Genomic DNA, 27568 nt, shown 5'->3' with positions numbered 1-27568 from the left:
ATTCCAATTCAGCAGTCTCTCGTTGGAGTTTGTTTTTGAAGTTTTTTTTGTTGAAGGATAGCCACCCTCAGGTCTGTAATCGAGTGACCGGAGAGATTGAAGTGTTCTCCGACTGGTTTTTGAATGTTATAATTCTTGACGTCTGATTTGTGTCCATTTAGTCTTTTATGTAGAGACTGTCCAGTTTGACCAATGTACATGGCAGAGGGGCATTGTTGGCACATGATGGCGTATATCACATTGGCAGATGCACAGGTGAACAAGCCTCTGATAGTGTGGCTGATGTGATTAGGCCCTATGATGGTGTCCCCTGAATAGATATGTGGACAGAGTTGGCAACGGGCTTTGTTGCAAGGATAGGTTCCTGGGTTAGTGGTTCTGTTGTGTGGTTGCTGGTGACTATTTGCTTCAGGTTGGGGGGCTGTCTGTAAGCAAGGACTGGCCTATCTCCCAAGATCTGAAGGATGATCCATCACTCTCACAGGATAGGTTGTAGATCCTTGATGATGCGTTGGAGAGGTTTTAGTTGGGGGCTGAAGGTGATGGCTAGTGGCGTTCTGTTATTTTCTTTGTTGGGCCTGTCCTGTAGTAGGTGACTTCTGGGTACTCTTCTGGCTCTGTCAATCTGTTTCTTTACTTCAGCAGGTGGGTATTGTAGTTGTAAGAATGCATGATAGAGATCTTGTAGGTGTTTGTCTCTGTCTGAGGGGTTGGAGCAAATGTGGTTATATCGGAGAGCTTGGCTGTAGACAATGGATCGTGTGGTATGGTCTGGATGAAAGCTAGAGGCATGTAGGTAGGATTTCCGATATAGGGTGGTGTTTATGTGACCATCGCATATTAGCATCGTAGTGTCCAGGAAGTGGATCTCTTGTGTGGACTGGTCCAGGCTGAGGTTGATGGTGGGATGGAAATTGTTGAAATCATGGTGGAATTCCTCAAGGGCTTCTTTTGGGTCCAGATGATGAAGATGTCATCAATGTAGCGCAAGTAGAGTTGGGGCATTAGGGGACGAGAGCTGAGGAAGTGTTGTTCTAAGTCAGCCATAAAAACGTTGGCATACTGTGGGGCCATGCGGGTACCCATCGCAGTGCCACTGATTTGAAGGTATACATTGTCCCCAAATGTGAAATAGTTATGGCTGAGGACAAAGTCACAAAGTTCAGCTACCAGGTTAGCCATGACATTATCGGGGATACTGTTTCTGATGGCTTGTAGTCCATCTTTTTGTGGAATGTTGGTGTAGAGGGCGTCTACATCCATAGTGGCTAGGATGGTGTTTTCAGGAAGATCACCGATGGACTGTAGTTTCCTTGGGAAGTCAGTGGTGTCTTGAAGATAGCTGGGAGTGCTGGTAACGTAGGGCCTGAGGAGGGAGTCTACAGAGCCAGACAATCCTGCTGTCAGGGTGCCAATGCCTGAGATGATGGGGCGTCCAGGATTTCCAGGTTTATGGATCTTGGGTAGCGGATAGAATACCCCAGGTCGGGGTTCTAGGGGTGTGTCTGTGCGGATTTGTTCTTGTGCTTTTTCAGGGAGTTTCTTGAGCAAATGCTGTAGTTTCTTTTGGTAACTCTCAGTGGGATCAGAGGGTAATGGCTTATAGAAAGTGGTGCTGGAGAGCTGCCTAGTAGCCTCTTGTTCATATTCCGACCTATCCATGATGACGACAGCACCTCCTTTGTCAGCCTTTTTGATTATGATGTCAGAATTGTTTCTGAGGCTGTGGATGGCATTGTGTTCTGCACGGCTGAGGTTATGGGGCAAGTGATGCTGCTTTTCCACAATTTCAGCCCGTGCACGTCAGCGGAAGCACTCTATGTAGAAGTCCAGTCTGCTGTTTCGACCTTCAGGAGGAGTCCATCCAGAATCCTTCTTTTTGTAGTGTTGGTAGGAAGGCCTCTGTGGGTTAATATGTTGGTCAGAGGTGTGTTGGAAATATTCCTTGGATTCTAGGTCACCACAGAACTGTATCATGTTCGTACTCCTTTTCTTTTTGCGAATACAGACTAACACGGCTGCTACTCTGAAACCTATCTTTGTTGCATAGGTTCTGTGAACATACAATGGGTTTTGTGCAAAAAAATTCAAGAGTAGCGGCTTTACAGAAGGCTTCATGATCATGCATGCAAGTAACCCAGAAAGAATGTATAGGCTTTAGTCACTGCTGTGGTGCTGGGCCTTAGTATTGCCATAGGTACAGCTATTGACGTCTGTGTGGGTGCACATGTTTAATTGAAAAAAACAAAAAAAACAAAAAAAACCCCTGGCCTACATTTACCTTCTGCAAGTAATGCTATATGTGCAAGAACATGATCTTTGTGACAAACACTGGGCCTTTTGAGATAAGGGGGCACGGTGGTATATCAAGAATCATGGGCTTTGCAACTCACAGCAATGCTGCTCCTTTTTTTTTTTGGTAAATTAGGCTCTATATTTGTCTTGTAGTCGAGGGTGGTTTTCAGATATTACTGAAAGATTTTAAAACAATTTGTTGTAAAACAGATTTGATCTCTTAATTTCCCATGACAAACAACTCAAAAATAATTAATACACTATTTTTTTCCTTCAGCTAAAACTGTGACATATCTATTTTGTGCAACGAAAAGTCATGACTTTCCCCATTTTTTCCCTAGTGATAATTGATTAGTCTTATCTACATGGAACCAAAAATCCACCTTTAATAGCAGAAATGTATATCAAATTGCAGCATTTACTTTTACTGAAGAAAAATTCTATTTGAAGAAACAGCTGAGGAAGCTCTATAAAACTAAAGGTGGCTGAGCCTCTTTCAGACAATGCAAGTGACGACAAGAGGTGATTGAAGCAAGGAGAGATTAAAAACCAAATACAGCATGACAGGAGAATATATATGAACTTGGTATTAAGGAGAGAGACTGCTAAGAGAAGATTAGTCTGGACATATGCCAATGCTTGTTTCCTTAAAGAGGAAAATGCAAATGAACACATTAATTTTCCCCTCAGGAGAAATGTAAATGAACGTATAAACACCCTATAGAGGAAGTAGGGTTGATATTATGGCTACAGGGGAAAGCCTATTGGTATGCTAAGTTTCCTCCCACCTCTTTTGTGGATCACCTGCATTACTGAAAAAACTTCTCTTAGCAGGGAGTCTTAGTTGACTCCACCCCAACCTACTCTTTGCTCAGGCCTTGGCTACACTTGCAGGTTATACTGCAATAAAGCTGTCCAGAGCGCTCTAATTCACTCCCTGTCCACACTGGCAAGGCATGTAGAGTGCTCTGACTCCTTGGCTAGAGCGCTGCTTGTCCTCCACCTCCCCATGAGGGATGAGGTTTGCTGCATAGTGGGCGAGACGCTACAGTGTCAGTGTGAACGAGGAGGAGTTACGTTACAGCGCTGATTGCCCTCCAGGAACGTCCCATAATCCCATTAACTGAAGTGGCCTCTCTTGTCTTTGTTGTGAACTCCTGCAGGCCCTTTCAAAGCTCCCTTTCGGAGTACAGGAGCGGCTGCTTATCAGCTCTGAGAAAACCAAACAGCTAATGTTTGCTATGAATGAGAGAGAGGCGGGGGAAGGAGGGGGTCTGTACTTACAAGACAGCGTGCTGACACACTCTCAGCACCGCAAAACCCCACTCTCTCTCCCCCACATACACACAACACACTCCACCCCGCCCCCTGGCCATTTGAAAAGCACATTGCAACCACTTGAACGCTGGGAGAGCTGCCCAAAATGCACCACTCCCAATGCCACTGCAAGTGCTGAAAATGTGGCCACACCAGTGCGCTATCAGCTGTCAGTGTGGACTGACTGCAGTGCTTTCCCTACTGCACTGTACGAAGGCTGGTTTAACCCAAAGCGCTCTACATCTGCAAGTGTAGCCAAGCCCTCAATCTGCAAAACTTATTGTTGACACACCACAAGCTGGACCTGTTCTCCCAGAATCTCAGCATGCTGCCTCTACAGGAAGCAGGGGAGAGTTCAGGTTTCTCAGTGGTAGGGAGGTCTTAGAAGTGGAGAGTGAATACTTTGCCACTCCTTTCCCAAAGCATTTTAGAACTGAGAAGTTTTACCTCCATAACAGAAGGTAATGAAGCACAGTACAGATGCGCACCCAAGCCGAGGAAAGTTACTCCTCTCTGACAACAACAAGTATTAGCAATGGCTGTAGCTGACTTGCAAGGTCTTGTCTACATTATGGAATTTTAGGGGAAAAAATATTCTCACCAGTTTTCCAACTTTGTTTCATCAGCACTGGTGTTAGTCCTCATGTAGACAAGTACAAGTCCAGCAATACTCTAGGTAGTGAGAATGGTCGCTTTCTTTTAAATAAAAAGCTACCATGTTAATTAAAACTTGCTCCTTAGAAGGGTTAACTAACATGGCAATAAACACCTTGTCCACTAAAAGATTCTCCTTAGTGCAACTGAATGAAACGTTTACTTACAGTAACTGTGGTTCTTTGAGATGTGACAGACGTGATTCCATTTAGGTGTGTGTGCACCTAGAAGTACTAGCAGAGGGGAGGGGGGGGAGTTCACACCTTGCGGCAATAGTCCCCTCCGCTAGCTACATGAGGCGGTGTTGCCCTGACCACCCTTCAGTTCCTTCACTCCGAACACCTGAAAATGAGACTCCAATGCAGAGCGGACAGAGGGTGGGTCATGGAATACAAGTCTGCATCACATCTTAAAGAACCAAAATTACTGTAAGTAACCATTTCTTCTTCTTCAGGTAGATGCAGCTGTGTATTCCTCTTAAATGACCCAAGAAGTACCATGCCCCAGGAGGAGGGGCTCAAAGCCTATCTAAACAAGGACTGCAGGACCGCTCTACCAAAGCTTGCATTCACCTTGGGCTGGAAGATGTGGTTATGGCATAATGGTTCATGCACGTATAGATCAATGACCACACAGCAGCGCTGCAAATATCCAATATGCAAATATGGACATATCCAATATATCACTGAAGAATGCTATGGATGTTGCTTGCACCCTTGTAGAATGAGCTTGCTCCTGCTCAGGGGGCGAAGCCAAAGCCAAAGCTATTTCATATGCAGGATGTTATCCCTTTGGAGACTGTCTGTGAAGAAACCGCTTGACCCTTCATGTGGTCTGCATATGATACAAACACACTAGGGGAAGAATGAAATGGTTAATCCTGTCCAGATAAAAAGCTAGACATCGCCTGACATCTAACTTATGGAGACACTTCTCTGGAGATGAATGCAGCTTGGGAAAGAACACAGGTAAATATACCACCTGGTTCAAATGAAACTGAGAAACCATTGTAGACTAAAACTTAGGATGTAGTCATACAGTCACTTCATCTTTGGAGAATTTTATATAAGGAGATTCTGCCATCAGAGCCTGCAACTCTCAACATTCTCTTTGCAGATGTTATCGCTACCAGGAATGCAGTTTCCTGACACAAAAGCAGAATGGGAAAAAATGCCAGAGGCTTGAACGGAGGTCCCATTAAGGCCACTAGGACTGAGTTAAGGTCCAACAGAAGGTCCAACTGAGTTAAGGTCCAACTGGTTCTTGGACTGGAGGATGTAGATGAAGGTGTCCTTGTAAGAATCTCCATGGCATTGGAGAAGACTGATCTTCCCTGAACGCGGGGGGGATGAAAAGCCAATACTGCTGCCAGATGCACTCAGTGAACTAAATACAAGCCCCAACACTTGAAGGTGCAGCAGGTACTCCATAATGTCCTGGACAGAGGACTGAGCGCAGGATGCAAGGTGCAGCCGTGGTTCTGAGTGAGTAAGCTGGGATGGGGAGGAAGCGGTATGGAAGGCTGAACAGAGAGTGTGAGAAGGTTGGAGAAACAGCACTGCTTCGGCCACGCCATGGCAACGAGAATGACTTTGAGGATGACCTGAGGGATGACTGGGATTGGGGGAAAGGTGTACAGGAGAGCCAACTGCCAGCTGAGGTGGAAAGCATGGGACAGGGAGTCTGGACTGAGGCACCCTCGGGGACACTTCCTGTTGTCCTGTTGAGCAAACATGTCAATTGTGGGAAACCGCAAGCTGCAAAGGTGATCCAGAGGACACTTGTCTTCAGGGACCACTAGTGACTTAGACACAAATAAGATGAATCCGCAAGATGATTCTGAACTCCAGGTGAGTGAATGGCTATCAGGGTAACAACAGGTTTCAGAGTAGTTTTCCTCAGTGCAGAACTGCCACAGCCCAATCATCTGTAGGCAGAGCAACCTGGAGCGTGCTCCCCCTTGTTTGTTCACATAAAACATTGCGGCGGTATTGTCGGTGAGCATGTGAGCCTCTAATACAGTCCTGAAAAGTGTGACTTGCATTGTAGATGGCTCAAAGCTCCACTGAGGCCTCCTGCGCTGACCATAGGCTTTGTGTGTCCCTCAACTCATCTGGGAGGTGTTGGTAACAACTGATCAGGTTGGTGAGGGCCGGACAAAGGGACCACCTTGGCAAACATTCTCTGGATGCTTGTTAGCAATTTGCATCTGTAAGGAAAAGGAGGTGTAAATCTTCCTGCCCAATTGCTTAGGGTATGTCTACACTATGAAATTAGGTCAAATTTATAGAAGTCGGTTTTGTAGAAAGCGTTTTTATACAGTCGAGTGTGTGTGTCCCCACACAAATGCTCTAAGTGCATGAAGTTGCAATGGGGGAGGTTTAGATTGGATATTAGGAAAAACTTTTTCACTAAGAGGGTGGTGAAACACTGGAATGCGTTACCTAGGGAGGTGGTAGAATCTCCTTCCTTAGAGGTTTTTAAGGTCAGGCTTGACAAAGCCCTGGCTAGGATGATTTAACTGGGACTTGGTCCTGCTTTGAGCAGGGGGTTGGACTAGATGACCTTCTGGGGTCCCTTCCAACCCTGATATTCTATGATTCTATGATTCTAGTTGGTGGAATGTGTCCACAGTACTGAGGCAACCATCCACTTCCGGAGCTTTGCACTGTGGGTAGCTATCCCACAGTTCCCGCAGTCTCCACCGCCCATTTGAATTCTGGGTAGAAATCCCAGTGCCTGATGGGGCTAAAACATTGTCGCAGGTGGTTCTGGGTACATATCGTCAGGCCCCCGTTCTCTCCCTCCCTCCCTCCGTAAAAGCAAGGGCAGACAATCATTTTGCACCTTTTTTCTTGAGTTACCTGTGCAGATGCCATACCACGGCAAGCATGGAGCCCGCTCAGCTAACCATCACCGTATGTCTCCTGGGTGCTGGCAGACGTGGTACTGCATTGCTACACAGCAGTTTATTGCCTTTTGGAAGCAGACAGTGCAATATGACTGGTAGCTGTTGGCGACGAAGGCCTGGGTGCTCTTTTAACTGGGCGCCTGGGCAAACCTGGGAGTGACTCAGCCAGGTCATTTCCCTTGTTTCGTCTCATGGCAATTGAGACCTACCGGCAGTACACTGTCTTTTAATCTGCAGCCAGCAGAAGATGATGGCCAGCAGTCATACTGCACCGTCTTCTGCCGAGCACCCAGGAGGTGACGATGGCTAGTGCACAGTCTGCTACCAGCAAGATGTATAAAGATAGATGAAGAATGACTTGCAAGGCCAGACTCACAGTAAAAAGAATTTATCTGTAAGCCCAGTGAAAGGTACAAAAGTCCTCGAACTCTGTTGCTTGCTGCTCTCATCACTCCGATTCATGTCATTAAACATATTTAGAGTAGTGCCTTGATTTTTTGGCTGTTGCTTTTGGGCTGTTGCATGCACATTTTCTTCATCACTTTTATGCTCCTCTTTTTCACGGCCTTTTCCATAATGAATGACTTGCAAGGCCAGACTCACAGTAAAAAGAATTTATTTGTAAGCCCAGTGAAAGGTACAAAAGTCCTCGAACTCTGTTGCTTGCTGCTCTCATCACTCCGATTCATGTCATTAAACATATTTAGAGTAGTGCCTTGATTTTTTGGCTGTTGCTTTTGGGCTGTTGCATGCACATTTTCTTCATCACTTTTATGCTCCTCTTTTTCACGGCCTTTTCCATAATGAATGACTTGCAAGGCCAGACTCACAGTAAAAAGAATTTATCTGTAAGCCCAGTGAAAGGTACAAAAGTCCTCAAACTCTGTTGCTTGCTGCTCTCATCACTCCGATTCATGTCATTAAACATATTTAGAGTAGTGCCTTGATTTTTTGGCTGTTGCTTTTGGGCTGTTGCATGCACATTTTCTTCAGATAGATGAAGTGGCTCAAAACAAGAAATAGACCAGATTTGTTTTGTATTCATTTTCTCCTATCTCCTTCTCTCCCTCCCTCCCTCTGTGAAATCAACGGCCTGCTAAACCCAGTTTTGAGTTCTATCCTTGAGGCGGCCATTCAGTTTCTCGCAAAGCCACCCCCTTTGTTGTTAATTCCCTGTAAGCCAACCCTGTAAGCCATGTCGTCAGTCGCCCCTCCATCCGTCAGGGCAACAGCAGACAATCGTTCCGCGCCTTTTTTCTGTGCAGACGCCATACCACGGCAAGCATGGAGCCTGCTCAGATCACTTTTGCAATTAGGAGCACATTAAACACCACATGCATTGTCCAGCAGTCTATGCAGCACCAAAACCTGGCAAAGCGAAACCGGGCGAGTAGGCGACGTCAGCGCGGTTACGAGAGTGATGAGGACATGGACACAGACTTCTCTCAAAGCATGTGCCCTGGCAATGTGGGCATCATGGTGCTAATGGGGCAGGCTCATGCGGTGGAACGCCGATTCTGGGCCCGGGAAACAAGCACTAACTAGTGGGACCGCATAGTGTTGCAGGTGTGGGATGATTCACAGTGGCTGCAAAACTTTCGCATGCGTAAGGGCACTTTCATGGAACTTTGTGACTTGCTTTCCCCTGCCCTGAGGTGCAAGAATACCGAAATGAGAGCAGCCCTCACAGTTGAGAAGCGAGTGGCAATAGCCCTGTGGAAGCTTGCAATGCCAGACAGCTACCGGTCAGTCGGGAATCAATATGTAGTGGGCAAACCTACTGTGGGGGCTGCTGTGATGCAAGTAGCCAACACAATCAAAGATCGGCTGATATCAAGGGTAGTGACCCTGGGAAATGTGCAGGTCATAGTGGATGGCTTTGCTGCAATGGGATTCCCTAACTGTGGTGGGGCCATAGAGGGAACCCATATCCCTATCTTGGCACCAGAGCACCAAGCCAGTGAGTACATAAACCGCAAGGGGTACTTTTCAATAATGCTGCAAGCACTGGTGGATCATAAGGGACGTTTCACCAACATCAACGTGGCATGGCCGGGAAAGGAACATGACGCTCGCATCTTCAGGAACTCTGGTCTGTTTCAAAAGCTGCAGGAAGGGACTTTATTCCCAGACCAGAAAATAACCGTTGGGGATGTTGAAATGCCTATAGTTATCCTTGGTGACACAGCCTACCCCTTAATGCCATGGCTCATGAAGCCATACATAGGCAGCCTGGAGAGTAGTCAGGAGTTGTTCAACTACAGGCTGAGCAAGTGCAGAATGGTGGTAGAATGAGCATTTGGACATTTAAAAGCGCGCTGGCGCAGTTTACTGACTCGGTTAGACCTCAGCAAAACCAATATTCCCACTGTTATTACTGCTTGCTGTGCGCTCCACAATATCTGTGAGAGTAAGAGGTTTATAGCAGGGTGGAAGGTTGAGGCAAATCGCCTGGCTGCTGGTTACGCACAGCCAGACACCAGGGCGGTTAGAAGAGCACAGGAGGATGCGGTGCACATCAGAGAAGCTTTGAAAACCAGTTTCATGACTGGCCAGGCTACGGTGTGAAAGTTCTGTTTGTTTCTCCTTGATGAAGCCCCCCGCCCCTTGGTTCACTCTACTTCCCTCTAAGCTAACCACCCTCCCCACCTCCCTTTGATCACCGCTTGCAGAGGCAATAAAGTCATTGTTGCTTCACATTCATGCATTCTTTATTAATTCATCACACAAATAGGGGGATAATTACTAGGGTAGCCCAGGAGGGGTGGTGGAGGAGAGAAGGACAAGGCCACACAGCACTTTAAAAGTTTAAAAAACTTTAAAACTTATTGAATGCCAGCCTTATGTTACTTGGGCAATCCTCTGGGGTGGAGTGGCTGGGTGGCCGGAGGCCCCCTCACCGCGTTCTTGGATGTCTGGGTGAGGAGGCTATGGAATTTGGGGAGGAGGGTGGTTGGTTACACAGGAGCTGTAGCGGTGGTCTGTGCTCCTGCTGCCTTTCCTGCAGCTCAACCATATGCTGGAGAATATTAGTTTGATCCTCCAGCAGCCTCAGCATTGAATCCTGCCTCCTCTCATCATGCTGCCGCCACCTTTCAGCTTCAGCCCTCTCTTCAGCCCGCCACTTACTCTCTTCAGCCCGCCACCTCTCCTCCCGGTCATTTTGTGCTTTCCTGCACTCTGACATTGTCTGCCTACACGCATTCGTCTGTGCTCTGTCAGTGTGGGAGGACAGCATGAGCTCAGAGAACATTTCATCGTGAGTGCGTTTTTTTTGCCTTCTAATCTTCGCTAGCCTCTGGGAAGGAGACGATCCTGTGATCCTTTAAACACATGCAGCTGGTGGAGAAAAAAAAGGGACAGTGATATTTAAAAAGACATTTTATAGAACAATGGGTACACTCTTTCACGGTAAACCTTGCTGTTAACATTACATACATAGCACATGTGCTTTCGTTACAAGGTCACATTTTGCCTCCCCGCACCGCGTGGCTAACAGCGGGGAACATTTCTGTTCAGCCATAGGCAAATAGCCCAGCAGGAACGGGCACTTCTGAATGTCCCCTTAAGAAAAGCACCCTATTTCAATCAGGTGACCATGAATGATATCACTGTCCTGAGGATAACAGAGAGAGATAAAGAACAGATGTTGTTTGAACGCCAGCAAACACACACTGCAATGCTTTGTTCTACAATGATTCCCGAGTACGTGCTACTGGCCTGGAGTGGTAAAGTGTCCTACCATGGTGGATGGAATAAGGCTGCCCTCCCCAAAAACCTTTTGCAAAGGCTTTGGGAGTATATCCAGGAGAGCCACGAATGCCAGGGCAAATTAATCATTAAACATGCTGGCTTTTAAACCTTGTATAGTATTTTAAAAAGGTACACTCACCAGAGGTCCCTTCTCCGCCTGGCGGGTCCGGGAGGCAGCCTTGGGTGGGTTCAGGGGGTACTGGCTCCAAGTCCAGGGTGAGAAACAGTTCCTGGCTGTTGGGAAAACTGGTTTCTCCGCTTGTTTGCTGTGAGCCATCTACAACCTCATCATCATCGTCTTCCTCGTCCCCAAAACCTGCTTCTGTGTTGCCTCCATCTCCATTGAAGGAGTCAAACAACACGGCTGGGGTAGTGGTGGCTGAACCCCATAAAATGGCATACAGCTCATCATAGAAGCGGCATGTTTGGGGCTCTGACCCGGAGCAGTCATTCGCCTCTGTGGTTTTCTGGTAGGCTTGCCTCAGCTCCTTAAGTTTCACGCGGCACTGCTTCGGGTCCCTGTTATGGCCTCTGTCCTTCATGCCCTGGGAGATTTTGACAAATATTTTGGCATTTCGAAAACTGGAACGTAGTTCTGATAGCACCGATTCCTCTCCCCATACAGCGATCAGATCCTGTACCTCCCATTCGGTCCATGCTGGAGCTCTTTTGCGATTCTGGGACTCCATCATGATCACCTCTGCTGATGAGCTCTGCATGGTCACCTGCAGCTTGCCACACTGGCCAAACAGGAAATTGAAATTCAAAAGTTTGCTGGCCTTTTCCTGTCTACCTGGTCAGTGCATCTGAGTTGAGAGTGCTGTCCAGAGCAGTCACGATGGAGCACTCTGGGATAGCTCCCGGAGGCCAATACCGTCTAATTGCGTCCACAGTACTCCAAATTCGACCCACCAAAACCGATTTCAGCGTTAATCCCCTTGTCGGGGGTGGAGTATGGAAATCTATTTTAAGAGCCCTTTAAGTCGAAAAAAAGGGCTTCGTCATGTGGACGGGTGCAGGGTTAAATCGATTTAACACTGCTAAATTCGACCTCAACACCTAGTGTAGACCAGGGCTTAGAGTCCCTATCCTTGGGTGGCTCTATTGTTCACTGCAGTTAAAACTAGGGAATTTGGTGCTGGCCAGGAGTAAAACCCCTCAGATCCCTGCACAGGAACAAAATAGCACTTTTCCAAGTGCTTAGCTGCAGGTGGTACTGAAGCCGGCATGCTCCAGAAGGCCTTAGCAGGTTCAAGGAGCGCATCATTGATAGGGAGGGAGACTCTCCCAGAGGCAGACGGCTGCAGGCTATCCACTCATTTGTGGTTGTTCTTTTGCAAGAACTCCACTTGGATACCAAAAGAAGCAGCTACAAGGTTGCAAAAGGTATCAGTATGCCTTAAAATCCTCCAGTACCAAAAGAGGAATGAACCAGGCAGCACAGTATTGTCCAGAGACAAAGACAAGGCCCTTAACTGGGCTAAAACCGGATCCTGTTCCAGGGGTGACAGATCTGGATGGGACAACTCTGGAGGCTCCACAGAGAGAAGGAGTGCTGGTGCCTGGGCTGGTGGAAGATCGATGGTCACCACCACAGATGTGGCTGGTGATCTTGCCTTTGAGTGAGACAAAGAATGGGACCTCCGTGACCAAGGAACGTCCCACAGATTCCATGGAGGCCACTGGCATGTTTAAGAAATTGGTGGCCAGTAGGTGCCAGGCCAGGGGCCACTGTCCCAGCCATGAGATGAGCGCCAATCCCAGTACCCGTAACGGTCCATCGAAGGCCCCCAATGCTGGTCAAGCAATGGACAGTGGGGGGAGGACGACCCTGACTTGGATGCCAAGGAGCCTCAGGATCACTGGGATGAGGGCAGAGCGAGATCAGAGGCAGCAAGTAACCAGTCTGATTTGTCCATCATCCAGAACTAAGCAGGAAGCGGCGCTGCCACTGGAAGCAGTACCGTTGGTCCTGAGCATGCTGGTGCCAGAAGTGCCATCAATCCCAAAGTCAGCAGCGATACTGGAGCGTTTGACAGCACCAATTTCAAGGGCAGCGAAAGCTGCCACAGTAACATTTGCAATGCTGACTGCAATGGTGCTGAGGAGATTCACAGTACCCAGGTCCCCCGGACCAATCCCAGTACTGGCCCTGCTTCCACAACCATGAAAGGGGAACGCTGGGGTCCACTGCCAACTGACCCACTGGTCCAACGGCTTGAGTTGACAGGGTTATAGATGACACAGCCCTGACAAATTCCTGAAACAAAGGACAGGTCGGGGTCGAAAAGCAGACAACGTGCAGCTGACATGGAAACAGTCGGTACTGGCACCTACCTTGTCCATACCAGATTCAATGGACAGGCAAAGGCCAGAACCCAAGTCAACAGTACAGGGTTTCTAACCTCCCTACTCGGTACCAGGGAAGAGTTAGAAGTACCCACGCCATCCTGCGCACTGGCACCAACTCTGTGCCAGTCAACGCTTTTCCTGGGGGAGGCGGAAGAAGTTCCCCAGGATCTGCAGCAGTCTCAATCGGTCTTATCTGACCTTTTCCTCCATGCAGATGACAGGGAATGGCTCCTCCGTTTCTCCAGAGGGTGCTTGCTCCTGAACACAAAACAGCTTCACTCTTAGCTCAGGAAAACTTATGCTCAAATAAATTTGTTAGTCTCTAAGGTACCACAAGTACTCCTTTTCTTTTTACTCTTGGAACCTGAGGGCGATCTCTCACCTGATAAGGGCTTTGGTTCTGAAGCAGGCCACATGGCTTGTTCAAGCAGGTGCTACTTTAGGTTAAGGTCCCGAGCCACTAGAGTCTATTTCTTGAACGATCTGCAGATTGCACAATGCTCTTTAACATAGGCCTCGCTGAGACAGCAAGCACAACATGTAGGGATTGCTGGTGGGGATCACATTCCCACACGAAGGACAACATTTAGCCCCTGTAAGAGCATCACTGAGGAAACTAAACTAATAAAACTAACACTAAGTTATCGCTAAGGGTACTACTTAACAGTATATATAATAAGAAAAAACTAAACTAGCTGAAGGTTTTGAGGTTAAGACCACAGCTGCTAGCTCTGACTCCAGCCACAGATGGTAAGAAGGAACTGAGGGAGGGTTGGGGCGGCGCTACCTCATGTAACCAGGGGAAGGGCTATGGCCACGAAGTGTGAATAGTTCCCTTCTCCGGGTACTGGTAAGCAAATTTCTTCGGCTTTGGTATGCTGTTTGCGCACACACCTAAGTGGAATACTCAGCTGCATCTACTCAAAGAAGGTGTGGTTTCCCTAGTACAGATATGGCCCATGTGTAGCCAGACCATTTCAGGCAGCATAATTAAGGAATAAAACCATTCCCAAAGCCATGATTCAATCCTTCAATCACACTTCCAGAAACAGTGCTGAACATGATCTTGTCCTTAGCTACACTTGCAGTTAAAGCACACTCAGTGCCACGTCAGCTTCACTCACAGTTGACACCATTATCAGCAACAAGTAATTTTCCTAGGTTAGGAAACTGCCAAGGGTGAAAGCATGTTCTTTATCTCCTGGACCAGGGCAATCTTTACTGGCCAGAGACCCAACCATCTTACCTGATGTCTGTATGAACTGATCTATGCCATGGAAGAGAACTACTGTACCATAACTGTGCATTTAAGAAGGCTCAGTAACTAAACTTAATTACCCACAATCCCTTAGAATTGGAAGTATGCTATGTACAAGTCACTTAACATATGAATTCAGAAGAGGTACAATAATCTAACCTTACCATATACTTAAATATTATGCAAGTTTCTGAGCTGTGAAGGACACAAGCTGCTAGTCATATCAAGTTCTTAACGGAACTCCAGTAACACAATAATCCTTGTAGTGGATGGCAAGCCCCAAAGACAAATTTAAAACATTGTTCTTACCTTTCCATTCTTCTATTGTGTGCTCTCTTTCATCTAACTGCTTGTCTGGTATCTTTGGTGGAGGCTGCAAACAGAATTGATGCATGATAAAGAACTCAAACAACTACAGTGAAATGAAAGAGAAAACACACATCATCTAACCAGAAGGCTGTTGTACAAAGAATAGCTTTCAGAATCCCAACCCAGTCTTTTAAAAAATACAGCATCGTGTCTGACCAAAACTGTTAGAAACATAGTGGTTGTGAGTTCAATCCTTGAGGGGGCCACTTAGGGATCTTTGGCAAAAAAAAATTGGGGATTGGTCCTGCTTTGAGCAGGGGGTTGGACTAGATGATCTCCTGAGGTCCCTTCCAACCCTGATATTCTATGATAGTCATCTCATGTCTGGCCACTTTTCTATACTTCATGTGAGGTTTCAGACACCTAGTGATTAATAGTTTTCCTTGCATTGTTACAATACATTGTTGTATTGTTATGTTTGACAAAGGTGGCTAAATGGAGTCATTGTATCTAGGTACAGCATCTTCCATGCCTGACTGCCATTTTACCTTTTTGGGACGTTTACTGTAAATATTCTGTAGAATTCTAGTTGCAGCATTTACATGAAATGCTGTTTAGGATGCTGAAGTGTCTTCTTCAGTTCTTACTAGGTCACAGCCAATTACCCCTTCTGTTCAGACACTTATTTTTCATCTTATTTCAATAAACTAGAAGTTAATTGTTTAAAAAGTGATATATGTTTATGTTTCAACTAAATCACATTCACCAATGGTGATATTTGACAGCACATGCTCTTGCACTGGAGTTTTGCCTCTGGCTCCTATTTTGTTACTTACTGTTGAGATACTATCAAATTGCCCTAACTAGTAAAAATACCTTCTTCCTCTTTTCTTACCCAGGAGTCAATGGCTCATATTCCTGGTAAATGTAACAGGTATGCATAGGAATGACTGAGGCAAATATTTGGTTTAACAAATCCAGGGCCTGATTTTCAGGAGATTTTTAAGTGTGATATTTGCATGTCTTATTTGTAGGTACAATCATCATGATTATGCATAGAAATACAGGTGAATCACAACTGCCTGAAATTTTGGCCCCTAGAGAGAAAATTCTAACAAACACATCTACCAATTTCAGCTATAACTCTGACAGCTGCAGGTCAGAAATGTAGTGCATCATTATGGCAAGCAACTATACCAATCACCACATTCCAAGTTTGCTTTCTTCCGTAGAGTATCCCATTATCAAGAGACCAAAGCCAAGAACTTACTGCTTCTGCTTCAGATGGATCATACCAGACATTGATGTATGGGTGCTGCAGAGCCTCATCCACAGAGATTCTTTTAGAAGCATCTATAACCAGCATTTTTGATAACAAGTCCCTTGCTTGACTGGCTGCAAGAGTGTAATTTTCTATTTAGTTTTATGCTGAATGCACATTAGACAATGTTTTAAATCTTATGAACAGACACACTTAAAAGGCTTAGCAGAGAGCAGACAAATTACAGTTTTAAGGTCTGCACAGAATTCAGGATTTAGCAAAGTTAGTACTACATTAAAAAGCAAAGTCAAAATAATGAGTAAAACTGATGAGTGTTTTTGAATTTATGTCACATGTAACAAGAACAAAATCTCACATGGAAGACTAATCAGTACCTGGTCATTGTCCTCCTTCATGCAAAGGAGGCAACATGACAACTGGACATGTTTTCATGTCTGATAAGTTTTATTGATACATGTATCACCAGTGACTAGACGTATTTATTGAAATTGCAATTTCTGGGGGAAAAAAATCAGAAGCTGGACAGCTACCAGAGGACTAAAAAAAGTCCATGTGACAGAGAACATCAAAAAAAGTAAAAAAGAGAAACCTGATAATTAGTATCTGATAAGTAACTATTCCTTAATATGAAGGATTGCCTCCTGCCCCTCCCCCCAAATAAATCTGTCATCACATACAGGATGAGTGAATTCAGAGCAACTAAACTCTAGATTGGATTCAAATTGGCTTGTATATAAGCCTTGTGACATGGAGTGAAAATTGGACTAAGTATGAAAAAAGGTAGATAGATTCATAGACTTTAAGGTCAGAAGGGACCATCATGATCATCTAGTTTGACCTTGTCAAGGACGAATCCCCACTCTGGCACTTCGAGTGCAGAAAGTGGGGGCCCGCAAGGATTCTAAAAATTAATATGTGCCACTCCAGGTTTGGTAAATGCTACCACCACCCAAATGCAAAAAACCCCCTTGGACCTAGGAAGGAACACTTGGGAATTCCTCCCTGTGGGGTACCCTCAAGCCCTTTCACCCCCCCACCCCTTTGGGGAAGAGCTGAGAAAGAAACAAAGGAAATTAGCTGTGCTACTGGCTGATCAAACAACACACGCAAACCTCTTAGGACACCAAAAATCCAATTCTGTTCTTAAAAAAGGTAAATTTTATTAAAAACAAAAAGGAAGAAAATAGATCTGGAACTTAGTCTTTCGATAGATTTTAAAAGAGCAATTCCAAAATTAAGCACCCAAAACAGCTTTCTTGGGGGTTCAGCTTAAAGGTTACAAGCAAACAAAAGCATCTGGGGTTAGCACAGGGAAGTCCACAAGCCTTAACAAATAAAAAGAAATAAACCTAATTGCGCCTTCCTAAACATTCCTAATTTATTTACATATTTGGGGGGTTTCAAATAAATAATTCTAGGTAAAATCTGATGATTTCTCATGCCTGGCTTAAAGCTGTTTATAGCGTAGTCATATCCCTGACTTTGCTCAGTTTCCCCCCCCCCCCCCCCCAGAGAACAAACCACAGACATAAAAGGGAAAGCTTCCTTCCCCATTGTAAAAAGTTCTAGCCTTCCCATTAGCTCGTTTGGTCAGGTGCCCCTTTTCTTTACCTAGGGGACTTTTTTTCACCCTTTGCAGGTAAAGCAAGCAGAGAACAGCTACCAAGAGGGCTTTTACAGCTAACTGGCTGGCTGGGTGTCCATAAAAGGGAGCTTCCCACGCTGCCTCCCCCACCCCCATTTATCACAGACCTCCTACACATTGCAGCTGCATAACCTCTCCTACCCACCCCTGCAATAGGCCCATAACCTCTGGCTGTGTTACTGAAGTCCTCACATCATGACTTAAAGGCTTCTAATTCATACCAGCAAATGACTCATGCCCCACTCTGCAGAGAAACGTGAACCTCCCCCACCCCCAGTGTCTCTGCCAATCTTACCTGGGGGGAAAATTCTTTCCTGACCCCAAATATGGCAAACTGTTAGACCTAAGCAAGTGGGTGAGATCGACCAGTGTACTGAGGAAGAAGTCTCCAACCATATAGTCAAATTATCAGTGTTGGGTACAATGTTATTTAACATCTTTATTGATCATCTGGAGGAGGTGGTGAAAAAGCAGACTAATTGGGAGGTGAGGCAGAGCAAACTCCAACCAGGTCAGAGAAACAAACCTCGAGGAGCTAAACAAATGAACAGAAAATAAAATGTGATTAAACAAGGGGAAATGTATAGGGCTAGTACAGCTAGGAAAAAATATCCCTATCATTTTAACAAGCTGGATATACTAGGAAAGCAATTGGGGGGGAGCTGGCAGTGTAATATTGTGGCAAACACCTAAAAAGGCCAATGAAATTTTGGATGCAACACACAGAGCCATCATAAAATAAACCTGGGATGCAAGTCACCCCCTACACTGTATTCCACCTGCAAAACTACAACAATAGATGAATGCTGTATTTAGGCACCTCAATGTTGGAAAGAAATAGAATTGGTAAGAATTCACAGAGAAGCTAAAAAAATGTGACTAAGGGGATGAAGAGGGTAACTGAGCTTAGTTGTACTGGTTCATGACATTAAAAGGAAGGGAATCTGAAAAACAGTTTACTAGAGTGAGAAGTGTGTAAACACTAAAGATGGAAAGAATCATTTAGTGCTGTCCACAGAGGTAGAACTAGGAGTAAAAGGGTGAAAAATGTCTAAACAACAGGGGGAAATATTTCTGACTGGTTCTGGAACTGAACCATAGAACAGTCTCTCAAAATAATGGGTGGTATCCATATCACTTGAGTTACCCAGAACTCAACAGGATAAAGTAACGTAGGAGGAAGTCTCGTAGTAGCTAGAAAGTGTTAGGGTTAGGAGAGCGACACGCTAGATTATAATTTTTTCAATATATAGTGCCTAGGATTCATAGATTTTAAGGCAAGAAGGGACCATTATGATCTTCTAATCTGACCTCCTGTAGACCACAGGCTAGAGAACTTCCCCTAAATAATTCCTAGAGCAGATCTTTTAGAAAAACATCCAATCTTGATTTAAAAATGGTCAGTGAGGGAGAATCCACCACTGTCCTTGGTAAATTGTTCAATGGTTAATTATTCTCTTAATTAAAAATGTACTCTTTATTTAGGCAAGGATATTTAGAGAATGTAAATACAAGTAAAATAATAAAAGTAAAAAGTAGACAGCAGAGCTAGTCATATTAGGGAAGCCATACTAAAATTCAGTTAATTCAGTATAGGAGCCTCTATCACTGCAAGTGTTTATACAAAGTGGAGCTTCCAGTGTTTCAAAATTACCTCACTGCATAAATAAACGGTACAAGAAACTATTCTCCATGTGTAAACCCAGAGGCAAAGAGGAGTGTTCTGAGCATTTCAGTGTTTCTTTTCTTCTTCCCAGGAATCCTCTTACCCCTAAGTGGGCTATGGTCATAGTGCTGGTCAGTCCCTTCATTGGCTGATAGTGGAAACGAAAAATCCCCATTTGAGATACAACCTAGGCTGTCCTGTGGACAGGCAGGGGCTATAATAGTGAGCACCTTCCATCCTCCTTTGAGCCTCAAGTGACTTTTTCCAAAGCTCTGCAAGACCAGGCAACAACAGACCATGTTGCTTCAAAGCACTACCAGGTTAATCATCTTTTGCTAGAGTACAAAATGTGATGAGCCCACGCTAGTCTACTGTGCTAAGTAGCAGCTGACTTCTAGCACCAAGAAATTCTTATTTCCAGAACGAAGGGATCCCAGAGCCAAAGGCATGGTTAGACAGGATACAAAAAAGGGATGTACATTACATTTACATGTTATCATGTACATTACTTTATCTCTAAAGAGAAAAGAATTCTGGCTACATAGCTTACAACAATAGCCTTCTTTTTTGCCATTTCCCTCCACCCCACATTTCCTCCATCATCCACACCCCTCTCTAAGCAGTTTTAGTGTCAGCTATAAAGGAAAATATCTGTTTCTGGGTAACAAAGAAGCTACTACAAGAATATGTAGCAGTAGCTCAGGAGAAAACAAGAAAAAGGAGATAGAAGTAATCCTAGCACATACATCCCATCACTTGGTAACAACATTTTAAAGTTTAACTCTTTAAAAGATTCATCTGATAATGGACACAATTTAAACTTTCATTCACGGGGTGTCATAAATATAAAGGGAAGAGTAACCACCTTTCTGTCCACAGTGCTAAAAAATCCCTCCTGACCAGAGGCAAAACCCTTTCACCTATAAAGGGTTAAGAAGCTAAGATAACCTCGCTGGCACCTGACCAATGAGGAGATAAGATTACCCTGTAAGGTATTTATCATCCTGATTTTTACAGAGGTGATTCTTTTACTTTTTCTTTAAAGTCTTCTTTTAAGAACCTGATTGCTTTTTCATTGTTCTTAAGATCCAAGGGTTTGGGTCTGTGTTCACCTGTACAAATTGGTGAGGATTTTTATCAAGCCTTCCCCAGGAAAGGGGGTGAGGGCTTGGGGAGATGACATCTCCAAGTGGGCTCTTTCCCTGTTCATTGTTTAACATGCTTGGTGCTGGCAGCATAGGGTTCAAGGACAAGGCAAAGTTTGTACCTTAAGGAAGTTTTTAACTTAAGCTGGTAAGAATAAGCTTAGGGGGTCTTTCATGCAGGTCCCCACATCTGTACCCTAGAGTTCAGAGTGGGAAAGGAACCTTGACACGAGGCTACTACAATATGAAAAATGATACAACATACATGATCTTACCTTTAAGTTTGTTGTGCTCAGAATCAGCTGGGAAAAGTACATCTGGGAAGAGTTTTTCAAAACTATATCCAGCATATTTAGGTCTGTTCTCCACATAAGTCCGCACTGTTGGCTGCAATTTCTTCATGAATTCAGGGCATGGGGTTCCTAGCTGCTCAATAACTTTATTCCACTGATCAATATCTAAGGTCAAGCAGCTAAGAAAAACATGGCATGGCTAACATCCAGCATAAAGACTATGTTAAAACAATACAAAATATCTAATAGAGATGAAGGTAGAAGGCCATAATAAATAAAAAGACACTATTAGCTTGTTCAAGAGAGCAGTGATGTTGAATAATTGTAAGGTTGGCTGAAGAATAGTGCAGCTAATATTGATTTTACCCATAAAATATCCAGACCTGCCAAAGGATACACTTTTAGAAAGTACAGGGAGTTAAAAACCCACTGAGCTAAAGCAAATCTCAAATATAAGTTTAACAGAAACCTACCATGTTTACTATTTGTATAATTGTCCAGAGAGCAGACAGTCGATTTCTGTTCGATTCAACTCCCAAATATGCTAAGCATCATTAAGGCATTAGAGGGAAAAGCCACTCATTGGTCTTTTATCTATATATTTGATAGCCTGACTCAAGCTCTGGCTGTGCAATACATGAAGTGTGTACTAATTAGGAGAGAGGTCACATTTAGGCAACGTAGATGTGCACAACAGGGTTGAAATCCTGGCCCCACTGAAGTCAATGGGAATTTGCCTGTGCTCCTACCCACTTAAGTGCTAGATACTACAGTCATGAGCACATTATAAAATGTCTATGGAATATAGGTGTATCTAACAAAGCCCCATAAATATACTGCAGTTCTCATTTAAAATGTCATAAGTACAAGAAAGTTCTAATTTCCACAATAAGGCATAAAATGAAAGTCAAGTATTCAAACTTGAATGAACCAAGATAAGTGCATAAATAAGAGGGGCCTAATTTAGCTCCCTCTAAAGCTAAACGAAAACTGGGACTGTTCAACAGATGTGAGGAAAAAAAAGCTATTTTTATTAAGACACCTTAACCTTGCGCATGCATATTTCAAAATTTGAGCCCTCGAGTCTTAACATAACAGAAAGTATCTCCAATTCAATAAGGTACATGTTGTGTTGTGTTGAAGTATGCAACAAAACCCACAGAAGTGAATAAGACTACTCATGTGTGTCAAGTTAGATATATTTAAGAAATTAGGCTGAATCAGGACCAGTGTCTCAAGTAAATAACTGCAGCCCTGACAGTTGGATGATGCAGAGCAAGACCGATAATTCTGTTCCTATCTGGAAATATTGGAAATAAAAATGTACAGGTTTTGGCTTTTTCCAGTAGCTTTACCTTTAAAACCAACAAATCTGGAATTTAATGCTTGGTTTAACCAATGAAATTAGTCAAAAGGGTTTGGGGGAGGAAGTGAACAGAACTCTGCATAAACAAAACTTCTGATTCTTAATAATGTCTACTGGTGATGCAGATTCTTTCAGTCCAGTTTCCATCTAACAAGTCCTCTGCTGGAGTATCTTTAATATGGCAATACCCAGAGAGAGAGACAACAACTCATTCACTGAATGGAAACACAGGCCTGATACGTATTTCTAAAGGATGCTTTGAAGATTCACTTTTAACTATATTTTATATTTTATATATAGATTTATATATATATTCAGCTATCTAAGATCATTATCTCTGGAGCCTTCCTTTAAAGTAGCATACAAAGCGTAACCTGAGACAATGTGACACAAGCCGGACTGGTTAGGAATTTTTTAAATGTCCACTTACAAACACAAAAAGCAACATTCCGGAAGTATTTAGACAGTAGCTGAGATTAGCAGAATAGTAGATCACTCCATAAAATGTTCAGTTAAAAAGGAAAATCAAAATATATAACAGGTAAAGCACTGTACAACAAAAGAAGTCCAACTTAATTATGGCAACACCCAGAAGCAATGGATAGGCACTATATAAAAATCTAAAGTGAAAATAAAAGGGTAAAAACCTCAGTGTGTCCAAGTGGATAGCTTCTCGTCTCTCTAAAGTTAGTCTGCATGAATTGCTAAATGCAGCACTGCAAGCTACAGTTATTTACTTTGCTTTTTTTAAAATGATATTCTCATAAACAACTTTGTGACAATCAAAACTAAAAATCATGAACTCACAAATGGTATTTTGAAACAGTAATTTAAACAACGGCATAGCAGTCAGCAGTGGAGCAGACAAAGACTACTCTGACATTGACCTGAAATGCTGTTGTATGTTTGGATTTTTCAAAACTACATCCTAGGCCAAAGGTAAGGATACGATCTGTACCAGGAAATAAAACACCACCTTTGATCATTTCTCCCATGATGCACCCAACTGACCAAATGTCAACTGAAAACAAAATGCAATGACATTAACATAAAAAGGTAGTTATTAAAATAAAATAAAATTAAAAAATAATCCACACATACATGAAGTAATTATAAAAAAGCAGTGTACAATGGAAATGAGTGAGGATGAATGTGTGCTAACTACGGTACCAGCAGAGACTATGTCCTACTGCTAGATGCAGCCTGAGTATAACTGAAGTTCTTACCTCAACAATTTTTGAAATGTATCACAAAAAAATTCATGTCCATTTAAGAAAAAAATTGACCCATATGCATTTTCATGAGAGAACATTAGAACATTAATCACCTAACTAATTCAACCTGCTGCAGAAGCACAAGGATACAGTCCCTTCCTGGAAAGAGGATTTTGTGGCAAACCATTTCGCCCATAATGCACCCCACAGACCATAAATCCACTATGTTTGTAGCACAAAAAGAAGGAAAAGCAAAGCAAACGGTCATTTAAAATTAAAGAAGCATAACATGACTGCATCCTATCAACTGCAGACAGCACAGGAAGGAAAGAAAGAAAACATCGTGGTATTAAGCAGTGAAACTATTTTAACACACAGTATCTTTAAGGGTGATCTTTTCATCTGGCTCAAAAGAAAAGTTGGAAGAAGAATAGCCTTTTGCTTAAAACACTGTCTAAAGATAAAGTGAGAGAGATGCACACATATCAGACAGTTTAAAGCCCATCTTGATGTTCTGGGGTTTGAAATAACAACATGTAATTATTTCCACAAATAGATTTGCTTGGAATAGCAAAGATAAGTATATTTGTTTAAATGTTTCATTGTGCTTACAAGAGTCAGTCATTTTAAAGCTAGCAAAACAAATTGTTGTTTGAAAGAAGAAAGCGTGTTTCAGTAGTGCATACTCTTAGAGCAGAATTTATGGGTTACTGGCTAAATTTGATTAAGTAGGAACAGAAGAAACTTTTGCCAAGTATTTCCTGAAAAGTGCTTTACTGTGCAGTTCTCTCTCCCTTTAAACATAAAGGGAATACAAGCAGTAAAAGATCATTTAGCATTTTAGAGGATCAGTTAACAAGATTAGTATGTTCCTGGAAGTAGATAGACTAGAAATAATTGATTTAAAAATACTTCTCCAGTATTTAATCGGAACATAATGTTGTCTGATACAAAAGAAACAAACACTCATAATAATACGAGTTTGTATATAAAAAGTTCTTAGACTTTCTGCCCTACCTCTCACTTTCTCTCAAAAAAACTCAACAACCGTAGAAGACATCCTCACTGAAGTACAAGTTTACTTTTTACAGGTATGTCAATTTTCTTCGCTACTGTTGCTGATTTTTATGTAAGAGTTTTCTTGAAATCAGAGTGGTGAATTTTTATTATTACTATTAGCTCCTTGTCAGACACTAGCTTAGAATTTCAATGAAGTAGAAAACAATGGGCTTTAAATGAGAACACTTGCATAATAAAAGTATGTGCAATAGTACTGAGTTTAACAAACTACAAACAGAGTAGCTTTTTACTCAAAATATTCCCTTTCCCCATGTTTAAGAGTTCCTCTAAAATATTACCCAAATCAATCTCCTGATTACAATCACAACTCTACAGATTAGGTGTTAAAATTAAGGGCCTGGTTCATTTTAAAAAAGTTTGTTGCTTTTAAATCCCAGATCATAATTACATGAGTTGTGGCATATAAATTGCCACTACATTTGAAGATTGGTATTAATATTGTCTTATAAACTGTTTTCAGTTATTTAAGACCAATGCATTTTTGGCACAAAACTAAAAAAAGGTAAAATTTTGTTCTTGACAGTTTAATGAAGATTGTAAATGTTGGTCGTTTCACCTGCAAAGCAACCCTCTGCTCTCATGAAGAGAAATGCACCCGAAACCTACTGGAGACAATCTGGGCCCAAAATGATAAAAGTGAATTGTGTGGAGAGTGAGGGAAGAGCAACAGTATATGAGCATCAAGGATTTCTCTTCATGCATCAAAAGCCAGGGATTTTAACAGGCTCAAATGGGTTAATGTTAGAAACAACTTCTTTGCTCATCCTTCAAAATTTCCAGAAGTTTGCTCTGAAGAACACAATCAATTACAAAGGTTTCTTTACCAAGATTTTGTGAAGCTAAAATTTAACCAAGTCTTAAGAGATGGTCTCAGGAAGTTGGGAATAAAAGATCTCAGGTCAAAGATGATCTCGATTAAACATTTTCATATCACTTTTCCTGTTTTTCTAATTGTGATAAAGTGTCTGTTGTCTAAAATCCCTACATGAGAAGCACTTACTCCTAATTAAAATTCTGGTGGGGGGGGGGGGGGGGAAACTATGTTAAAGTGGAAGTAAAGTTGATATTACATATTGGTAATAAAGGGTAAAAATTTTACAGGAATGTTTGAATTTCCTGGATTTATAATACCTGGTTTCAGTTAATCCCTATAATGTTTTTTATCCTTAAACTACTGGAACACATGCTGAACTGTAACTCCATTTTAACAGTTTTTTGTCTGGAGCTTTTCTAATTTGTTTTTTAAAAATTAAGATTTCATACAAAAACACTAAACAAGAAACCCAAAGGGAATGCTACCATGTGATATTTCTATTAAAGATACATACTATCAACCTTAAATCTTTTACAGCTCTTTTTGATCAGCCAATGTGCAATGGTAAATCTGGTCCTTAATTTACCCAGTCCGTATTTCCAGCATAAGTCTGTATTTCTACTTTTTAACTGGCCAGTGTGTTCTGACTCCTTTGGTGCTCCAGGGAATCTGCCATTGAAATTTTAAAGTGTACTAATTCTTGTATAAAAGATGTCTGTACTCACCAATACATTTGCTCCATTACAGAGTATGTTAGAAGGTAATTCCTGTCAATAGGCCGGTAATACTATTAGCCCCCCAAAAGGCAACTCTTATTTATTTATTTATTCATTCATTCATTTAAAAGGAAATCTGCTGCCAGATTGAGACTTACACAATTGTCTCATACCTAATTGTACAACAAGCCAAAACAACACAAAGGATGAGATGCTGCTTTTAAAGAATGCTTCTCTCTCACAGAAAAGTTCTGTTTGTTTTTTAAAAAGGTTTCTTGTCCCTTTTCTTCTCTAATTAGCCACTTTAAAGCCCCAGAAAAAAAGAAATAAGTGCCTGAGCTAGCCTGATCAGCTAGGTAAATTCAGAGCAAAAAACCCCTTCAACCCTTGCTTGCCTCACTCAGCATTGGGTTTCTAAATAATAATAATGCATAGCTCTTACCTAGCCCTTTAGACAGCATTTTGGAGGAACATACACACTAATACAAGGTAACAGTCTTAGGAGGAAAACATAGCTCCAGCCTCACAAAAAACTATTCACTCACCCACCTGGAGTAACTTTTTCATTGTCTTAGGTTATGTCTACACTACAACTTATGTTGGCATAACTTATGCCACTCAGGGGTGTGAATAAAGCATCCCCTCGAACAATGTAATTACACCAACGTAAGTGTCAACGTAGACAGTGCTATGTCAGCAACATAGCTAATGCCACTCGCAAGGACAGAAGTAGTTAAGCCAACAGGAGAGCCCTCTCCCGTTGGCTTAGAGCAGCTACAAGAGAAAGCTTCCAGTGGCACAGCTGCATCAGTGCAGTTGTGCTGCTGAAAGCTCTCTAGTGTAGCAGTATATTCATAGCATTCATAAGGGCAGGTGACTAGTTTTTGTTCCTGGGCTTGTAAATATTAAACCAATCCGGGGAAATCAAGAGATGAACTGATTTACCCAACATCACACAGTAGCCTTGATGAGCCTAGAGGAAGTTTTCAGAAAGTTTCCCCATCATGCTCAAAAAAGGTTTAGCTCCACTGATGGCAGCAACATTAGGAGCCCTAAAACAGATAAGCGGATGACTGCTGACAGCACATTAAGCACCATGTCATTTAACCATGCTCAGAGTTGGTCTAATCAATAAGGCCTGCAGCTGCTGATGACCCTTATAAATTAGGTCTCCCCATGGTGCCAACATCAATGGACCTGAACTAGTGACAGCAAAGAGGAGAAATTTTTGCCCAAGGGTAAACAAGGCTGCTGAGCCAGTAGCAGAACTGGGAACAGAATGCTGGTATTTCAGGAATGACAGCCAGGGTATTACACATTCCAGATAGTACCCGAATGCGTAACTTCCCTCAAACAAATGTTGTCTGGCACCCCTGTTACTTTCTTTTACTACTAATAATATAAAGAAAAGGAGTACTTGTGGCACCTTAGAGACTAACAGATTTTTGCGGATACAGGTAACACGGCTGCTACTCTGAAACCTACTAATAATATAATT

At 43.0% G+C, this 27568-nt stretch overlaps 1 protein-coding gene across 11 annotated transcripts in view; it reads right to left on the bottom strand.

Annotated features, from left to right (window-relative positions):
* MAPK8 (mitogen-activated protein kinase 8) overlaps positions 1 to 27568 on the bottom strand; it is a 122761-nt gene that overhangs the window by 6973 nt on the left and 88220 nt on the right. For 8 of the 11 annotated variants that reach the window (XM_038409410.2, XM_038409406.2, XM_043519485.1 and 5 more), the window contains 4 exons: positions 23196 to 23267; positions 20863 to 21045; positions 16120 to 16244; positions 14850 to 14913 (listed from right to left, as the gene is read on the bottom strand). In XM_038409410.2, coding sequence (XP_038265338.1) covers positions 14850 to 14913; positions 16120 to 16244; positions 20863 to 21045; positions 23196 to 23267 — 444 coding nt within the window. Of the gene's footprint in view, positions 1 to 14849; positions 14914 to 16119; positions 16245 to 20862; positions 21046 to 23195; positions 23268 to 23610; positions 23683 to 27568 lie in introns of all 11 variants that reach the window. The other 3 variants (XM_038409411.2, XM_043519484.1, XM_043519487.1) reach the window with 1 other exon arrangement.

This window comes from Dermochelys coriacea, chromosome 7, assembly GCF_009764565.3.
Source record: "Dermochelys coriacea isolate rDerCor1 chromosome 7, rDerCor1.pri.v4, whole genome shotgun sequence".
NCBI classification, from domain to species: domain Eukaryota; kingdom Metazoa; phylum Chordata; order Testudines; family Dermochelyidae; genus Dermochelys; species Dermochelys coriacea.
Note: the sequence above shows the minus strand (reverse complement) of the source record. Positions and strands in the feature narration are given on the sequence as shown.